Raw genomic sequence first — 21,075 nt, 5'->3', positions numbered from 1 at the left:
TTTTTCAGGAAAAAATATGCCTATATGTTAATCGGGAATGTGAGCTATCATCATGCCAAATTTCAGCCCAATCCGTCCAGTCGTTAATGCGTGATTGAACTTCAAACAAACAAACAAACAAACAAACAAACACACAAACTTTCACATTTATAATATTAGTAAGATGGTAAAGAGTGGTCATAGTCCATCAGTAACACTAAGAGAAGAAAGAAGAAGAAAAATCAGTGTGAATAAATGCTGTAATTCATTTATATTATTAATTAACAAGAAAAGGATGAAAAATCCACACAAGAACAACACTTTTGTGAAATAAAACCACACTCTTGTCCCACTTAAACTAAAAAAAAATAAAAAAAAACAATAAAAAGCAAGCTGTGATGATAACAAGATATACAACCAAAGACTAGATCCCTAAATTGAGCTCTATCAAACTACATAGCCTATAAAAAATTTTCACCACACTATGATGTTTTTAGCCGTTTTACAAACGTTTATGGGAGGACGAAAGCTACGTCCTAAAACTAAAACTTTCATGCATATTATCAGTACCCATAGCATTGATATAAACTTCTTTTATTGTCACCGCTGCGTAGCAACTATTATTCTATATTATTCCTCAAATTATTTCTTCACATAACCTTGTGGTTGTGTTGACTGTTAGTTTACACTATTATTCTGGTCAATATTAGTAATAGGGAGTAGATAGTAATGTACCAATCCTAGACCAAAAAAGGAAGACTTTAATAATTTAATGAAATTTGTTGTTTTTCAATACTAATATGTTAAATTTTTGCCACTTTTAGGCCAATTTCTAACATTTTCATATTTTTCTAGAAAAAGTATATAATTTTGATGAAATTTTCATGAATATGTCTATACTTTCCATAAAATTGACTACAAAACAAAATGTTTTTAAAAACAAGTAAAATTTTAAAATTTAATGAGTAGTTTTTATACAAATTTAACTAAAACAGTTTCTTTATCTTTGAATGTTTTAATTTCAGTAATAATTAAGTGTAAATCTTTTTTATTTAATTCTTTAATTGTTTTTTCATCAAATATATTAATAAATCTATGAGGCAAATGAACTTTACATTTTTCTAATTCAACAATAACTGTTGGTCCATATTTATCTTTAACTTTTTCAAATTTTTCTATTTTATATTTTGTATTCAATTCTAAACTTTTTATTGGTTTATATTCTTTGAATTTACATTCTCCAATATTATTAATCTCTTCTAGTAGATCCATTTATTACAAAAATAATTATAGAAATTTTAAACAGTTAATAATTGAAATATATGAAAAGAATTTTAAATATCACACAACAGTTTGTTAGAACTGTTGTGTGATATTTAAAATTCTATTTTTTTAAATAATATCTGATGTATCACTTATGTTATCAGAAAAACCATTATGTTAATTTATTATGCATGGATCATTTAAAGTTGATAGATGTTTTAAGAATTTTAAAAAAATATCATCAAATTCTGGTTTTATATAAAAATTCAATTCTAAAAGTTTAAAAATCATTGGTAATAGTTTTTTAAATGATATATTTCTTTTTGTAAAACTGAAATATGCATTAAAAATTACTGTAATATTTCTTTTATCTTCAAAATTTAATTCAAAATCAATATTGAATATTTTGTTTAAGAATTGATAGTAAAATATCCAGTTTGTATAATTTCTTTGTTTTAAGAATAATTTTATATTTTTAGGTGTTATTTCAAAACTATTGTCTAAAATACATAATGTATAGATTTCATTGATTAATTGTTGTGTACGATATGGTTGAAAATGATTAAATTCTCTTAAAATATTTATAAGATGTTTGTTCTTATTCTTTCGTCTATTAATCTTTTTTTCAGAAATAATTCTTTTACATATATTACATCCTATACAATTTTCAATAATTGTAAAGTTATTAAAATTATGACATCTATAACATACATACATTTATATATAAAATTTTTATATCTAAATGGAAGAACTTATTCAGTGTCATAAATGTAAGAAGAAAACTAAAAATATTAATCCAGAAATTGTTGAAATGAAGAATGGTTTGTTTAGAATTGCTACCAAGTGTTCAATATGTAAAACAAATAAAAGTAAAATAATTAAAAAAGAAATTAAACCAATAATAAAAAAGGAATTAAATAAAAAAGATCAAATAATTGAAGCTAAAGAAATTCATGCTCCAATAAGAAAAAAATTTCCAAAAAGAAAGATAGTTACATTAGGTATTGATGATTTATGGGCAGCTGATTTGATCATTATGAAAAGTTATGAAAAAGAAAATGATGGTTATAAATATATGTTGAATGTTATTGATACATTTTCTAAATATGTTTGGTCAAAACCTTTAAAGAAAAAAGATGCAAAATGCGTATCTATAGCATTTGAACAAATTATAAAAGATGCAATAAAAATTGGTCATAAATCACCAAACTTATTACATACAGATAAAGGACTAGAATTTATAAATAAAGAATTTAATGGAGTTTTAAAAAAGTATAATATTAAATTGTATCATACAGAAAATGAAGAAAAATCAAGTATTATTGAAAGATATAACAGGACTCAAAATGAAAAAATGAAAGTTCTATTTGAAATTAATAAAAATTTTAGATGGATTGATATTCTTCAAAAAATAGTTAAAGAATATAATAATTCATATCATTCAACAATTAAAATGAAACCAATTGATGTAAATAAAGAAAATGAAAATGATTTATTAGATACAGTTTTTAAATATATCCCACCAAAAATAATTACAAAATCTAAATTTAAAATAAATGATAGAGTTAGAATAGGAAACAAAAAATCAACTTTTTCAAATAAATATAAAAACAATTGGTCAAGAGAAATATTTGCTGTTTCTAGAATTAATAATACAAATCCTGTTACATATAGTATTAAAGACTTGAATGATGAAGATATAATTGGTAGTTTTTATGATTATGAATTGAAGAAAACTAATTTGTAAAATTTTATACTATATAAATGGAGAAAAAATGTATAAGGTGTAATTTATATAAAGATGTATCTGAATTTTCAAAAATGAAATCAGCAAAAGATGGTTTATATTATTATTGTAAAGAATGTTATAAAAGTTATAAAAAGGAATTATTTGATAATATTAAAGTAATTGAAATAAATCAAAAAGAGTGTTTGAATTGTAAAGAAATTAAAGACATATCAAATTTTCATAAAAATTACTATAGTAAAGATAAAAAGTTGGCAATTTGTATTGAATGTATTAGACATATGTTTTTAAAACCACAAATGTGTGAATGTGGAAGAAGTATTAAATGGGTCAATAACTATTCAAAACATTTAGAAACTAAAATTCATAAAGAAAATATAACAAATAAGATGAATTAATAAACTAGTTTATAAAAGTTTTATTAAAAACAAATACTCTAGAAAATATAAATTGACTAGTTGATTACTAATTTTATAAAAAAAATACTCTAGAAAAAATAAATTAATCATTAATTTGGGTATATTACTTATATTTTATAAAAACATATTTTCTAAGTAAAAATTATTTTTATTAAATAAAGGAATTTTTTCTCATCTAAATGGAAAGACGAAATGAAAATATATTATGTCCTTATTGTATTAAAAATATATATTCTAAAAACTATGCAAGACATTACAACTCAAAGAAACATTTAGAAAATAAAATAAAATATGAAAATGAAGTTAATAATTTAAAAATATGGTGTAAACAAAATTATATTAATGATTATAAAAACAAAAATCTAGATCAATTAAAAGAAATAAAAAAGTCATATGATCCAACAAACTATTCTTTATTTAAAGAAGAAAAATTAAAGGAAATTGCTAACAAACTATCTGTTAGAAACTATACAAATTTAGTAAGAAATGAACTGATTAAAAGACTAAATAAAATTAAACAAAATCCTAATAATTTAAAATATAGATCATTGAAATTTATTCAAGATTTAGCTGTTAAAAATAATATTAAAATTGTAAATAAAACTAGAAAGGAATTGACTGAATTATTGACTGATCATCTTAAAAATAAACCAATTCTAAAAGAAAATATAATAAATATTCAAGAAGCTTCTTCATTAAAAGGTTATTTTCAAGAATATATTCTAACAAATTCAAATGATGGTTTGGATATATCTGATTATTTAGAATCACAAAGAAGTGAAATTCAAAAATTAATTGAAAAACAAAAATTTAAAAATATAAAAGGACAATTAGCTTTAACATGTGAATATCAAAGAAAATTGGTTAGTGGTGAAAATCAAACCAGTACAATGTATTTTGCTCTTAGGAGTTCAGATATCTTAAATATTAATGAATTTATAAATGATCAGTTTAAAAAATTAATATTAAGAGAAAATTTGAATCAACCATCAAATGGTAGTGGTTGGTCATTAAGTAGATGTTTAGAATTAAATCTCAAATTGTATAAAGTTAATTCATTAAATGCTGGTTCATATATTGAACTACCAAATAAAATCAAAAACAAGAAGAGTTGTATAAATTTTAAAAATAAAGATGAATATTGCTTCATTTATGCAATTAGATGTGCGATTGATAAATATAAAAATAGAAAATTAGATCATCCAGATAGGGTTAAACAGTATCAGAGTTATATAAATGATGAAATTTTTAAAGGTTTTGATTATCCAATAACATTAAAAGACATAAAATTGTTTGAAAAAAGATCATTTGATCCTAAATATAACTATCCATCCATGTCAATTAATGTTTATAGAATTGATGAAGATGAAAAGATTGTTCCATTACAAATATCTGAAAATTATGATGCAAAATTAGACATTGATTTGTTGTATTATAAAGATGGTGACAACTCACATTACATATTAATAACTGATTTAAGTAAATTAGTTTCTAACCAAGTTTCAAAAGATGGTCATAAACTATATATTTGTAGACGATGTTTGACACATTTTTATAAAAATAGTGATTTGAATAATCATTTAATAATTTGTAAATCTCTTGAACCTTGTCGACCAATTATGCCATTTTCTGGTGAAACTGTTAAATTTGAAAATTATTATAAAAAACTTGAACATCCTTTTGTAATTTATATGGATTTTGAAAGCATTCTGAAAAAGATTAATACTTGTGAAAATAATCCAAATAACTCATATACAAATAAAATTCAGAAACATATACCTTATGGATTCACAATTTATTTAGTTTCTAGAGTGACTAATAAAATATATAAACCAATTTGTTATAGAGCAAAAACAGATGAAGAGTTGAAAAATGTACCAAATAAATTATTTGAATACTTAGATGAGATTTCAAAGTATATAGCTAAAAAATATAATTCGAAAAACAAAAAGCCTATGAGTTTAACTAAAAATGAAGAAATTGAATATCATAAAGCAAGTGTTTGTCATATTTGTGAAACTATTGGTTTTGATAATGACACAAGACGAAAGGTAAGAGATCACTGTCATTTAACAGGAAAATTTAGAGGTGCAGCACATTCAATTTGTAATTTAAATCTAAAATTTCCACAAAATATACCTGTGTTTTGTCATAATAGTTCAAACTATGATACACATTTGTTTATTAAAGAATTAGCTAAAAAATATGGTAAAATTGATTTAATAGCAAATACTGATGAAAAATATATAAATTATTCAGTTAATTCAGGATATGGTTATGAATTTGAAGATGATAAACCTAGAAAATTTGTAAAATTCTCATTTGTAGATACGTTAAGATTTATGGCCTCATCAATTGATAAGTTAGCTAAAAATCTGAAAGAATTTAAACACTTGACTAAATTTATAAAAAACATTGATATAATTAAAAAAGATGATGAAACATTTGAAATATTATCTTCGAAAGGTATATTTCCTTATGAGTTTATAGATGATATTGAAAAATTAAATTATGATAAAATATTAGATAAAGCACAGTTTTATAGTTCTTTAACTGATGAAAATATTAGTGATGATGATTATAAATACTATCTAAAAGTTTGGAATAAATTAAAAGTTAAAACATTAGGAAATTATTCTGATTTGTACAATATTCAAGATGTGATGTTATTAGCTGATATATTTGAAAATTTTAGATCAGTTTGTTTAAAGAACTATCAATTAGATCCTGCACATTATTTAACATCACCATCATTAGCATGGGACTCTATGTTAAAATTAACAAAAATAGAATTAGAATTGATAAGCGATTATGATATGTATTTGATGATTGAAAAAGGTATAAGAGGTGGAATTTCTCAATGTGTTACAAGGTATTGTAAAGCAAATAACAAATATACCAAAAATTATGACCCTAATAAACCTGAAAATTACATGTTATATGTAGATGCAAACAATTTATATGGATGGGCCTTAAGTCAAAAACTACCATACAAAGATATTAAATGGATGAATCCAAATGTATATACAACTAATGAATGGAAAGAAACTATATTAGAATTAGATGAAAATGTTGATTATGGCTATATATTAGATGTTGATTTAGAATATCCAAAGGAATTACATGATAATCACAAGGATTTACCATTAGCTCCTGAACATTATAATAATAAGCTTTGTACTACATTATTTGATAAAAAAGACTATGTGGTTCATTCAAGAAACTTAAAATATTACCTAAAACAAGGTCTAGAATTAAAAAGAGTAAATCGAGTAATAGCATTTGATCAAGATAACTATATGGAAAAATATATAAAACTGAACACAAAATTAAGAGCTCAATCAAAATCAGACTTTGAAAAAGACTTCTTTAAGTTAATGAATAATTCTGTATTTGGTAAAACAATGGAAAATGTAAGGAATAGATGTAATATAAAATTAGGTGATGAAGAATATTCATTAAAACAAGCTAAAAAACCAAACTTTAAAACGTTTAGTATATTTGATAAAAATTGTATTGCTTCACATTTGATTAAAGAAAAAGTTAAATTTGATAAACCAATATATGTGGGATTTTCAGTTTTAGAATTATCAAAATTATTAATGTATGAATTTTACTATGATAAGCTAAAGAAATATGATCCAAATGCAAAATTATTATATATGGACACTGATAGTTATTTTGTGGAATTAAAGAAAGATCCTTATAAAATTATTAAAGAAAATATAAATGAGTTTGATACAAGTGATTATAAAAAAGATCATGAGTGTTACACTGAAAAAAATAAAAAAGTAATTGGTAAATTTAAAGATGAGCTAAATGGTGAAATACTAGAAGAATATTGTGGATTAAGATCAAAATTATATAGTTATGAATTTAACAATAAAAATCCTGTAAAATGTAAAGGTATCAAGAAAAGTGTTGTAAATAAGACAATTAATATGAGTGATTTTAAGAAATGCTTGTTTGATGATATAGAACAATATAGAACAATGACATGTATTAGAAGTTATAAACATGAATTGTATACTATTAGAATAAACAAATTAGCTTTGAGTAATAAGGATGATAAAAGATTTGTATGTGAAAATAGAATTGATACATTACCTTGGGGATATAAAAATATAATTTAAACATAAATAAATGGAAATAATAATCATACCAAAAGAATTAATAGACAGTGAATATGATCAAAAATTGTTTTTGTTTAAAACTAAATTATCAAATAAATATTTAATTTATCTTTTTAAATATAAAGGATATTATGTTTATCACAATGCCTTTAATTTTAATATAAAACCATTCTTATATAAAGTAATACAATATGTTAAAGAAAGTTTTAAGGAAAATGATCAAAATGTAATTAATTTAAGATTTTAAAATTAGTGAATATAAACCTGATTCATGAATTAATATATTTTTATTTTTAAATATAAAATTATTATTAAATAAATCAATAGTTGTCATTATTTATATAGAAAAAAATTTAAGTTAGAAATTTTGTTTTAATCTTAAATACACAATATTCTTAACATTTTTATTATTTATCAAATTTCCTTCATTATCTTGAATAGATATTACAATATTTTGAATTTTATTAATATTCTTTAAAGGAACATAGTCTATTTGATTTGGTTTTTCACTTATTTTTGAACCATATTTAACATTTGGATAAAAAGTATATAGAATTTCTGATTCTTTATGTAAATGCGAGTGATCATTATGATTTTCAAAGCTAGGTTCAACCAAATTACAATGGATTTCTAAAACATCAAAAGATCTTAATTTAGGTAACTTAATTCCTTTAATTAAAGTGTCTGGTTCAATCATTTCATCCTTTAAACCCAATAAATCAGTTATAATAGCTGTTACTATAATTTTAACAGGTGATTTTATCACAATAAGAGAACCCTCATTTTCTAATAAAAACTCATTTTCATCAAAATTATCTGCTTTCTTTTTAAATTCTTTTAAGCTATTTTTAAAGTTTTCTTTTATAGTTTCTAATGTGTGATATCCTTTGTTTAAATTAAAATATTGATTTATTTCTTTTTCACCATTCTTAATAGTAAAACCATATACATTTTTATAATCATTTGGTACATTTAATACAAAATTATCCGAATAAAATCCACAAAGACCAATACTATAATTTCCATCCAAATAAATTGGATGTTCTAATCTTAGTTCAATCTTTGAAGAATTGCCTGTAATTTTAAATAATTTCATCTTATTTAAATGGAAAATTTTTTAAAGGAAAAAAATAAGATAAAATTTGATACATATGATGAAAAAATCAAGAATAATCAACCAATTAGATTGTTAATAATAGGATCAAGTGGTTCTGGTAAAACAACATTACTATTAAATTTCATCTATAAAAGATTGATACCATACACAAATTTATATGTTTTTAGTAAATCACTAGAGCAGCCTGCATACATAAAATTACAACATAGATTTAAAAATATTGAAATGAACATTAACAAAAAAGTTGCAAATTTCTTTGGTTCATGTGAAGATATAATTTCATTAAATGATTGTAAACCAAATTCATTAATTGTTTTTGATGATTGTATTTTAGAAAATCAAGATAAAATAAAAGAGTATTTTGTAATGGGTAGACATAAAAACATATCATGTATTTATCTTTCACAATGTTATTCAAAAGTTGACATTAAATTAATAAGGAATAATTTAAATATGTTATGTATTTTTAAGCAAAATAATCATTATGTAAAACAAATTTTTGATCATTTTGTAGGTTCTGATATGTCATTTAATGAATTTAAGGATATTTGTAATGATTGTTGGAAAGAAAATTATGGATTTTTAACTATGAATTTGATATTAAAAACAAATGAAGGAAAATATATGAATAAGTTTTCTAATATAAAATTTTCTTCTAAATAAATGTGGTGTATGCTTGATTTAATTGTTGATAAAATATTTGTTATAATAATATTTGCCTTATCTTTAGTGTTTATTTTTTTTATTAAATTTACAGAAAATAAAAAATGATGTGTTTGTGTTTAATTTTAGATTTACTTATTATTTTTGTTTTATTTATATTAATCATTAGTGTAGTGTTGATTGTGCTTAATCGACATAGTTTATGTTTATGTTAACATGGTTTATGTTTATGTTAACATCATTTATGTTTATGTTAACATATTTTTTCTTTTAATAAATGGATAACATAACTGTTGACAAAGCTAAAAAGTTAGATGAAATTGAAAAAAAATTAATAAAAGAATTTAAAAATCAGATTAAAATTGATGAAAATTATGAACAAATTAAACAAAAAGCATATGAACCAATAACATCTGCAATTGGTAAAGTAGAAAATAAAATTGGTGATGTTTTAAATGAAAATAAAAATTTAATGGATTTAGTACCTATTGTTAATCAATTTGCAAACATATCAATACCACAATCTGAAGAAGAATTTATGTTACCTTCAAGTACTCCATTTAGACCAATAAGAGAACAAATTATTGAAGAAGAATCAACATTTATAGATCCAAATATTGTTTCACCTCAAATATTAAATAAAATCATTGGTCCAATTGCACAAAAATATTTACCTAGAGCAAAAGATGATAAATTTGGTTTGTATTGGGATAAACATAAAAAATCATTTATGATTGGTGATAAAATAACAGTAATTGATAATGATGATTTACTTGTTAATGGTAAAACATATACTGGCACTCAAGGTTTATGGAGATTATTGACATATAAAGACAAACCAGATGATAATTTATATAGTCAAGATGATTTAAATAATTACTCAAAAATTTTATGGGAAACAGATTCAATTTATAAAAATAATGATCCAAGTACTAGAAAACCAAAATCAAGTAAAGGTAATAAATATATGAATTTGATTAAATTTATTTGGGATTCTAAAGGAAATATTGAAGGATCTGGTATAAGAAAATATTCAGAAAATAAAATTGAATACAGATATATTGATGATTTAAACAAATTAGAAAGTATAATCAATTATATATATGCTCAAGAAAAAGCTGGAAATAATAACTTTATCAATGAAAAAAGGGCTATTAAAGATTTTATTTCAAACAAATTAGATGAATTAATTGAAAAACCTGATGGTATAAAATATTTAAAAAGAATATTACCAACTATAACATCACCAATTATAGGTTCAGGATTATTAAATGATTTTATAAATAATTTACCATTTGAATTGCATGTACCTGGTTTTCAATATCTAGGACCTGGAACTAAGCTACAAAAAAGATTAAAAAGAGGTGATCCTGGAATAAATGATTTAGATAAAGCTGCTAAAGAATATGATATATTTTATAGAGATCATAAAGATACAGAATCTAGAAATGATATTGCTGATAAAATATTACAAGATAAAGCATGGGATATAGCAACATCTAGTGATCATGATATAGGTGAAAGATTAGTTGCTTTACCAACATCAGGTGCTATGTGGTTAAAAAGAAAATTTGGAATGGGATTAGAAATAGGATTAAAATTTTAACCTATATAAATGGAGAAAGTTAAGGTAAATTTAACTGATTATCAAATATCTAAAATTAAATCTGCTTTTAAGAAAAATAAAAATTTGACTATACAATTTGAAATAGATCAATTTAAAAATGGTAATGATGTATTATTATTAACTAAAAGACAATTGAATAAATTAGAAAAACATAAAAAATTAAATACTGGATTAAGACTTGAATTTTCTTATAATCAACTTAAACAAATGAAAGATGGTGGTTTATTAAATGAAATATTAAATGTTGCTGATTATATTCCTGGCATAAATAGTTTAACACCAAAAGTTAGAAGAGGAGCTAAAGTAGTAAAAGACAATGTTATTCCAAAATTTAGAGAATTTATAAATTGGTTAGATCAAGAATTAGCTAATGTAAAAGGATCTGGATTAGATGAAAAAACATTAAAATATGTTAAGAAAAAAATTTCAACCCATTGACTTTAGCTGATTTAGAAAAATTATGTCAAAATATTAAGAATTTTAGAGGTGTTTTTATGAGAGATATGCTTCCAAAAACTGTTAATAAATTTGAATGTGGTATAGTCAATTTAGATTCATTTTCTGGTAATGGAACTCATTGGATATGTTATTATAAAAAAGATAAAATTAAATATTACTTTGATTCTTATGGAAAAATTGTTAATAAACCTTTTAAGGAAATTGTTAAATATTTAGGAAAAGACAATATATTTTTTAATGATTCACAAATTCAAAATTATGATGATCCACCTATATGTGGTCATTTGTGTGTTTTTGTATTAAATGAGTTGAATAAAAATACAAGATTTGATAACATAATCAATAAATTAATTCTTAATAAATATGGATTCATTAAATATATTTGATCTATTTGGTAGACAGAAAAAAGATTTAATTGAAGTAAAAAATGATTATATTAATTCAAAATTAAATTCCATTTTTAATGATATTAATAAGGATTTAAAAAACCATATTAAGAAAACTAATAATTTGGTTAATGCTATTAGTTTATCTAAAAATTATTTAAGTATTAATTCTAGAAGAATTGTTAATGTAAAACCAAGTATTAATGATTATGATGTTGTTATAAAATCTGAGTTAAATGAAGTTTTAAATTCTATTATTAAGGTTGGTAATGATCATTCAAAAACTAAACAGGATTTAAATGAATTGGTTAATTCATTATTTAATCTAAAAATGTATGTTGAAGATTTAGAAAAACAACTTGAAGATAAACTTGCTGAAAAAATAAGATTAGTAACTGCTGGATTAGCACAAATATTAGAAGATAAACTTAATACAGAAAACCAAGAAGATCAATAATTTTTACTATATAAATGGAGTTTATTTACTGTCTTAAATGTAAACAAAAAACCAATTCTAAAGACATTCAAACAATAAAATTAAAAAATAAAAATATGGTTAAAGCAAAATGTTGTATATGTAATTCAAAGAAAAGTAGTTTTACAAAAATTTCCTCCTAATAAATGGCTCTATATAATTCATTTGATTATTTCATTATCAGAAACCAATTTCTATTAACCAATGAAGATTGGGATATTATTTCAGAAAAATATGAATTGAATGAAGATATGATCAGATTGTTTCAAAATAAACTAAATTGGGAAAAAATTGCACAATATCAAACATTAAGTATACAATTTATTGATGAGTTTATTAATTATCAACTTAATGCTTATATTAATTTGGTTTGTAAGTATCAAAATTTAGATGAAGATTTTATTGATAAATATAAAAATGATTTGGATTGGGAAATAGTGTTACAATATCAAAATATATCAGCAAAATTCATCATAGATCATGCACTGAATATTGAACAGTTTAAAGAAAAAATGGATTATGACGAGATTGATTAAATTATTCCAAAAAGATTTATAAAACTATTCTTTATTACAAAAATTTTACTGGTTTTAAAAAACCTTTTTCTTTCCATATTTTTTTCATAAATTTCTCCTTAATAAATGGCTAATACTTATGAAATTGAAAGAGCTGAATATAAAAATTTTTATCCTTTATCTAAACTACATTTGAATGAACCAAACAAAAAAAACTGAATTTAATATTGATTTTGGAGATGGTTTTTGTACATCTAAATTTCAATTTTATATTTCAGGAACACTAAAAAAATCTGATGATAGAGACTATGGTGCTACAGATAATGTAAAGTTGATTAATAATTTTGTACCATTCTTATTTTCAAAAATTGAAATTAGAAAACATAATAAATTAATTGAGGAAATTGAATATCCTGGACAATTGAGTACAATAAAAGGTACTGTTACTTATTCAAAAACAGAAGCAGTATCCAACATTTGTAATGGATTTCAATCAGATTTCAAAAAAACATTTGAAGCTGTGGGTAATCTATCACATTTTGGATTAGGTTTCTTTGAAAATGTTAATGTTCCAATATACAAAGGAGGATTCAATATATGTTTTGTTAGATCTGAAGATAATGATGCTATTTTTAGATGGAAAACTAAAAAAGTTGATGGAACTTTTGATGATACTACATTACCAGGTGTTGGAAAAGTAATTATTGATGACTTTTTCATTAGAGTTCCAATAATTGAGTATAAAACTACAAGTAAAATTCAATATATTAATGAAATAACTAAAAAAGAAAAAATACTATTTCACTTTAATCATTGGCAATGTATTGAACAAAAGACAATAACTGGAAAAACAGTTAGTTTTGATATAACAAATATTTATCGAAACATCTATAATCCAAAATTTATAATAATTGGTTTTCAAAAAGGTAGAACTAATGATCAATTATATGACACTTCAAAATTTGATAGTATGTATATTAAAAATATTAGAGTAAAATTAAATGGTCACTATTATCCTGATGAATTAATAAATCTAGATATAAATAATGAAAAATTTAGAATTGTATATCAAATGTATCAAGATTATAAAAAGGTTTATTATAACAATAGTGAAATGTATTATGATCCAACAGAATTCATTGAAAATAGACCATTATATGTGATTGATACAACAAAAACTCCTGTTAATATTTCTGGTTCAAAGAATGATATTATTATAAATATGGATTTTGATTATGATATAACTGTTGCTAGTAAAACTAATTGCTATGTGGTTGTTGTGTCTGAAAGATTATTAGAGTATAATGTGATTAAAAATGATATAACTGAAATCAAATAAAATTATTATAAAACCACCATTTATTTACTACTTTTTGACATATTTTTCAAAATATTATTATATTTTATGAATAATGAGACTACTATTGTTAATTTAAAATTTGTTTCATAAAAAAATATTAATAAATAAAAATTTTTGATTTTCAAGGTCACAAGAAATAAATATTTTAAATTTTATTATTTAATAAATTTGTACTTACCTTATAGATATATCATACCAAATTTCATGAAAATATCTTTAAAAACAAAGAAGTTATTAAGGTTTTTAGTTTAAGGGTAGTTCACCCTAAATTGGAAAATTTTAGTAAAAACATTGATTTTAAACATAATTTTTCATAATTTTTAAGTTTTAGAATTATTCAATAATTTTTTACATTTTTATAAATAAAATACAAAATAAGGGATGAAACTACCCTTAACATAAGTCAAAAACATTCTTTAATATTCAATGAGTGTATGTTTCAAATTTGGTTAAGATTGGTTTAAAAACACTCAAGTTATAACATACAATATATTTCAAATAATTTCATTCGATACTAACAATCGAATAATAAGTTGAAACATTCGATATTAACAGTTAAATTACTGAATAGGAATTCAAAATAACTCACACAAACATAAACAAATAATATTTACTGAACATTTCAGATTTATCAAAGCGTGCATTCAATGCACGCTTTCGTTAAACATCATTTGGTTTGGCAAAAAAAAAAAAAAAAAACTGTCAAATAGAACAGCACAGTCACTTAAATTTTTTTACACAAAATATTTACTGTACAATTCAGATTTATCAAAGCGTGCTTTAGAAGCACACTGTCCTTGAATATCATATGGTTTGGCAAAAAACTATCAAACAAAGCAGCAATCACTTGACCTTGAAAATTCTGATTGTTTTATAAACAAGTTATGATTACAAACAATAAAAATAGTCTATAAATAGTTCAATAAATCACTTTTACTTATTAAAATATTAGTTAAAAACACTTGAACAATCCAAATATGGTGATGAACACTTCAAACACATTTCACTTCACAACACGATAGTTTCACAATTTTCATAGTTAATCTTCTTTATACTTCATCTTCAATCAATAAATAATAAACTTTTACCATCAATAAACTCTTATTTTAAATATTTCTTCATAAAACAAAATGAGAATATACATAGAAAATCAGCCAGTCGACAGAGCCACACCCATTATGATAGCTAATGACGAGATTTTTGCTAACTTGACACTTTTTTTTGTTCAATCGGCTAGTTTCATTAGCTAACTATTTAACCATTGATTATACATTTTAAGCATTAATTATAAAATACTTTTCGATTAGTTTAGATAAATCAAAATAATTATTTTAATCCACACTGCAATTTACTAACATTCAACTGGTTATTATTTTATTCAATCACTTATTTTCATAAAAAGATCGACCAAACAAATTAGGCCATAGACTAATATTCCTTCAATAACATTATATTTACAACGCAATTTGTTTTTGTTGATTTTTACATTATCTTTAATCGTACAGAAATGTATAATATATGAAATAGCATTAATTTTTAACAAGCTTTTCATTGGTGATATTTATTTTCAATTTAAATCAATACTTATCTTTTTATCTTAAGATTATCATTTTGTTAACATTTTTATGATTTCACAATTGAAATATATAAAAAGATATTTTTGATAATTAAACCTTAAATAAACCTTTATAAACTTGTTTTTTTAATCAATTAAACTACATCATGATTTTTATGATATAAAAAACTTTAATAATTTTGATAAATTTCATATGTTTTAATAGTTTATTTAATAATTAAACCTTTATAAACTCATTTTTAATCATTTATTAACGCGTCGCGATTTTTGCGACGCGTCAAATATTTAATAAATTCCATAAATTTAATAATTTATTTGATAATTAAACCTTAAATAAACCTTTACAAACTTGTTTTTTTAATCAATTAATCTACTTCAAGATTTTTATGATATAAAAAACTTTAATAATTTTGATAAATTTCATATTTTTTAATAGTTTATTTAATAATTAAACCTTTATAAACTCATTTTTAATCATTTATTAACGCGTCGCGATTTTTGCGACGCGTCAAATATTTAATAAATTCCATAAATTTAATAATTTATTTGATAATTAAACCTTAAATAAACCTTTACAAACTTGTTTTTTTAATCAATTAATCTACTTCAAGATTTTTATGATATAAAAAACTTTAATAATTTTGATAAATTTCATATTTTTTAATAGTTTATTTAATAATTAAACCTTTATAAACTCATTTTTAATCATTTATTAACGCGTCGCGATTTTTGCGACGCGTCAAATATTTAATAAATTCCATAAATTTAATAATTTATTTGATAATTAAACCTTAAATAAACCTTTACAAACTTGTTTTTTTAATCAATTAATCTACTCTAAGATTTTTTTGGTATAAAAAAACTTTAATAATTTTAATAAATTTCATGTTTTTTAATACCATAAAAATCTTAGAGTAGATTAATTGATTAAAAAAACAAGTTTGTAAAGGTTTATTTAAGGTTTAATTATCAAATAAATTATTAAATTTATGGAATTTATTAAATATTTGACGCGTCGCAAAAATCGCGACGCGTTAATAAATGATTAAAAATGAGTTTATAAAGGTTTAATTATTAAATAAACTATTAAAAAATATGAAATTTATCAAAATTATTAAAGTTTTTTATATCATAAAAATCTTGAAGTAGATTAATTGATTAAAAAAACAAGTTTGTAAAGGTTTATTTAAGGTTTAATTATCAAATAAATTATTAAATTTATGGAATTTATTAAATATTTGACGCGTCGCAAAAATCGCGACGCGTTAATGATTAAAAATGAGTTTATAAAGGTTTAATTATTAAATAAACTATTAAAAAATATGAAATTTATCAAAATTATTAAAGTTTTTTATATCATAAAAATCTTGAAGTAGATTAATTGATTAAAAAAACAAGTTTGTAAAGGTTTATTTAAGGTTTAATTATTAAATAAATTATTAAATTTATGGAATTTATTATTTAAAATTCTTTTCATATATTTCAATTATTAACTGTTTAAAATTTCTATAATTATTTTTGTAATAAATGGATCTACTAGAAGAGATTAATAATATTGGAGAATGTAAATTCAAAGAATATAAACCAATAAAAAGTTTAGAATTGAATACAAAATATAAAATAGAAAAATTTGAAAAAGTTAAAGATAAATATGGACCAACAGTTATTGTTGAATTAGAAAAATGTAAAGTTCATTTGCCTCATAGATTTATTAATATATTTGATGAAAAAACAATTAAAGAATTAAATAAAAAAGATTTACACTTAATTATTACTGAAATTAAAACATTCAAAGATAAAGAAACTGTTTTAGTTAAATTTGTATAAAAACTACTCATTAAATTTTAAAATTTTACTTGTTTTTAAAAACATTTTGTTTTGTAGTCAATTTTATGGAAAGTATAGACATATTCATGAAAATTTCATCAAAATTATATACTTTTTCTAGAAAAATATGAAAATGTTAGAAATTGGCCTAAAAGTGGCAAAAATTTAACATATTAGTATTGAAAAACAACAAATTTCATTAAATTATTAAAGTCTTCCTTTTTTGGTCTAGGATTGGTACATTACTATCTACTATAGGGTATAGTATGGTGATAAATAGCGTTCGTGCTACGGACCGTAATGGTTTCATCTTAAACATAAAAACCATCTTGAGCCAGCAAAACCTCATTTTGTCCCTAGGTACAAAATATACTATTTCACTAATCAATTTAAAAAGCACCAAAAATATAATCTACATTTAAAATGTATCAAGGGTTTTGTCTACAATCGGTCCTGTTATGTTAAACAAACAAATGAATCGTACAACAACTAAGTATCATCATATGTACAATTTTAAGAAACCCACCTGTAATATTCTTGACAGTCCAAAAGTCCATAGATAATAGCAAAACAATAATGACAAAACTGGTGATGAAACTCTTACTGAACCATCCACACAGCAAGTACATGACGAGAGCAGTGCCTCGGAAAAACAGGTGGAAGAACGTTACATATGGGTGCCTGGGAAATATGATACAAACATTTTACAAGATTAATATGCATATTAACTTTCATAAAACTGTATTGCAATTTGCAACTCGTAATAGCCTTACCGTACATGAAATTATTTCACTTTATACAGCAATCATAATTAAGGTACAGCATTACAGTTATTACAAAACAATTGGGGTAGAAAGGTTTTCGGATAATCAACTTTCAGATAATCGATCATCAACGAAAAATGCCTGTATTTCTTTGTGAAGCGTAATTAAAATCCTTCAGCCTTGGCATAAAGTACCTATATAATTTATTTGAGCAACGAACAATATTTACAATCATTGTAGAAGCTTTAATTTACTGTATTGCTACCGTGATCGTCAGCACAGGTGTTGATATCACCAAGATCTTCGGCATATCTGACCATATCACCGTGATCATCTTTAGTTACTGTACATAGAGCAATATAGAATAGCACACTCAGTAATGCAATTAAGTAATGCAATGTCCGACCTGACTTGACATATGGTTCGCTTGTGTGGTGGCCTAAGATGGAATCTACTGCAGCTGTCAAAGCTTTAGCAGGAGTTCAGAGGCTTGCTCTTATAATGATAACTGGGGCAGTAAGCAGCTGTCCTGGAGCGGCCCTAGATTGTATGCTTGATATGCTACCCATCGACATTTTTATCTAGGTGGTAGCAAGAAAATCAGTTCTACGCCTTAGCTGTGTAAACTTATGGATAACCACAGGAAACAATAAAGGGCACTCCAAAATTGTTCAGGTGGTACACAATGATGAGTTGGACTGCCTTCAGATCTCCAAAAAACACTCCTTTGGAAAGCCTTTCGAAGTACTAATACCAGATAGGAAGGATTGGTCTGGCGGAAAAGGGCCCATCCCTACAGGTGATTTAGAATGCTATACTGATGGTTCTATGACCAAAAATGGGGGCACTGGAGCAGGTGTGCATTGGATAAATGAAGGCACTGGCATTTGTCTTCCCATGGGGGTGTGTACCCAACTGTTTTTCAAGGGGAGGTCACTGCCATCTTGGTTTGGGCTCGAGAACATCTTCCCACCTTAAAAGCACTAAACTCTTATGAATTCAACTCAAGGCTCGTGTGGGATTGCCTTGCTTCTGTGTCTGAGTTGGGTAGGAGAAATGATCTTACGCTTATGATCTCTGCTGGGTGCCTGGGCACTCAGGCATAAAAGGAAATGAAGCTGCAGACAGAGTGGCAAAGACTGCCTCTGCAGCAACAATGATAGTTACCAGCTATCAGGGGTTTTATACAACCCTTCTGTGGCATTTCACGAAATAGCGCATGTTCTTCGATTGCGTCATGAGCCAAAGAAAAGCACCGCAAACGCTGGGTTGATACTCCCCTTCTTAGAGTCAGCAAAGCTTACTCTGTTAAGGCCTTCTAAAAAGGTTGGCTCTGACCTCTTGAGAGATGGACCATAAGAATCAAATTAATTGTAGAACTGATAACTGGTCACGGGCGATTCAGGAAACATTTACAGCGGGAGGGCTTATTTGATGGTGAACCGATCTGTAGGCACTGTGATGGGTCAGAGGAAACAGCCAATCACCTGCTCTTTTATTGTGACCAGCTCTCTGATGCTAGAATAATAACTCTTGGTAATGTGGCTAGAGGAAGATATCTTCCCGAGGATGAACTAATTGGGAAGCTAGAGACATTCATTGGACGCCTGAACTTGTAAGGTACCGGTAATCAAGAAAACAATTGTCTGGGGTGCACAAGAATTTGATTTTCGGATGAAGTGCTTCATGATCTCAGCCTGCCCTTGTTAGATAAGATAAAATCCTTACTTAATCTACCACAATGTTTAATCGGTGGTTGCAAATAAAACACTGTTTTGGAGAGACTAAAACAGGAAATGGAGAGGAATTTTTAATGACACACATTGTACAAACAACAATCACTGATGTCACTGACACAAAGTGAGGTTATGTGTATACATGTGTAGCCTAGGTGACAGCACAATCTACCATGTCGCTGAGTTTTGCGTGAAGCATTGTGCCGTGTGTGCTCCTGCCAGTCCTGCCGGCCGCTCTCGTAATGTTGGCATCCGGCAGTAAATTTGAATTCACCGTCTTTGGCAGCGATTTTGCTTAAAGCACGTTTCAGATGAAAAAACTAGCATTCGGATACCTAACCGGTGTTCTACTGTAATTAGTTTTTAAGATATATAAAACAATAAAATCTTATTTTTTAAAGAATCATTCAAGAAAACAAATTTACTCACGTAAGTTTACCGGCGTTCTCCTCTTCACCAAAACCCAATGTGTCATCATCAATCAGAGGTGCCTGAAATTATAGCTTATACATTATTATACATATTTTGGTGAATCCCTATGAGAAAATCTTACTAGCATTAGCTTGTAATATATATTTGACAGCTTTTTTGCAGAATAATTAATTTAGGATAACCACGAATTTATTATAATGTTTTTTTTTTCAGCATAGAGGTTGAAGCATTACATTTCGATAACTTATGCTACAGTCAAATTGGGTGACTTTGGGTCAAGCTTTTATTCTTATTGAAATATTTTGAGGGGGGCCTATGTATGGCCCAGTCAGCTCGTGATTTAGGGTGACATTGGGTAGCCATGGTTTTTACACTGTAACACCAATGTCACCAAGTAAGGGGTGAATTTGGTGGTATTTTCTAAAAGCCAAGAATTTGCCCTTTTTTGAGTATTTTTTATCAAATGTCTGGAGTTAGCATAAATGGAAAAAGTTACGACAATTTATATACATGCATAAATGCATGGGATGAGCACATTTAGCGGCAAAGATTGTAAAAAGTCAATTAAAAAAAAACAAAGAGGAATAATGATTTAAA

At 24.4% G+C, this 21,075-nt stretch overlaps 1 protein-coding gene across 3 annotated transcripts in view; it reads right to left on the bottom strand.

Annotated features, from left to right (window-relative positions):
• Positions 1-21,075, bottom strand: part of LOC129002409 (uncharacterized Golgi apparatus membrane protein-like protein CG5021) — a 38,490-nt gene that overhangs the window by 12,900 nt on the left and 4,515 nt on the right. For all 3 annotated transcript variants that reach the window (XM_054430188.1, XM_054430189.1, XM_054430190.1), the window contains 2 exons: positions 20,476-20,537; positions 18,073-18,227 (listed from right to left, as the gene is read on the bottom strand). In XM_054430188.1, coding sequence (XP_054286163.1) covers positions 18,073-18,227; positions 20,476-20,537 — 217 coding nt within the window. The remainder of the gene's footprint in view (positions 1-18,072; positions 18,228-20,475; positions 20,538-21,075) is intronic.

The sequence above is a fragment of the Macrosteles quadrilineatus genome, unplaced genomic scaffold (assembly GCF_028750875.1).
Source record: "Macrosteles quadrilineatus isolate MER2022 unplaced genomic scaffold, UCM_ALF_1.0 Scaffold_9__3_contigs__length_116548681, whole genome shotgun sequence".
Lineage (NCBI taxonomy): Eukaryota > Metazoa > Arthropoda > Insecta > Hemiptera > Cicadellidae > Macrosteles > Macrosteles quadrilineatus.
The sequence above is the reverse complement of the archived record's forward strand: the minus strand, read 5'-3'. Positions and strand labels throughout refer to the sequence as shown.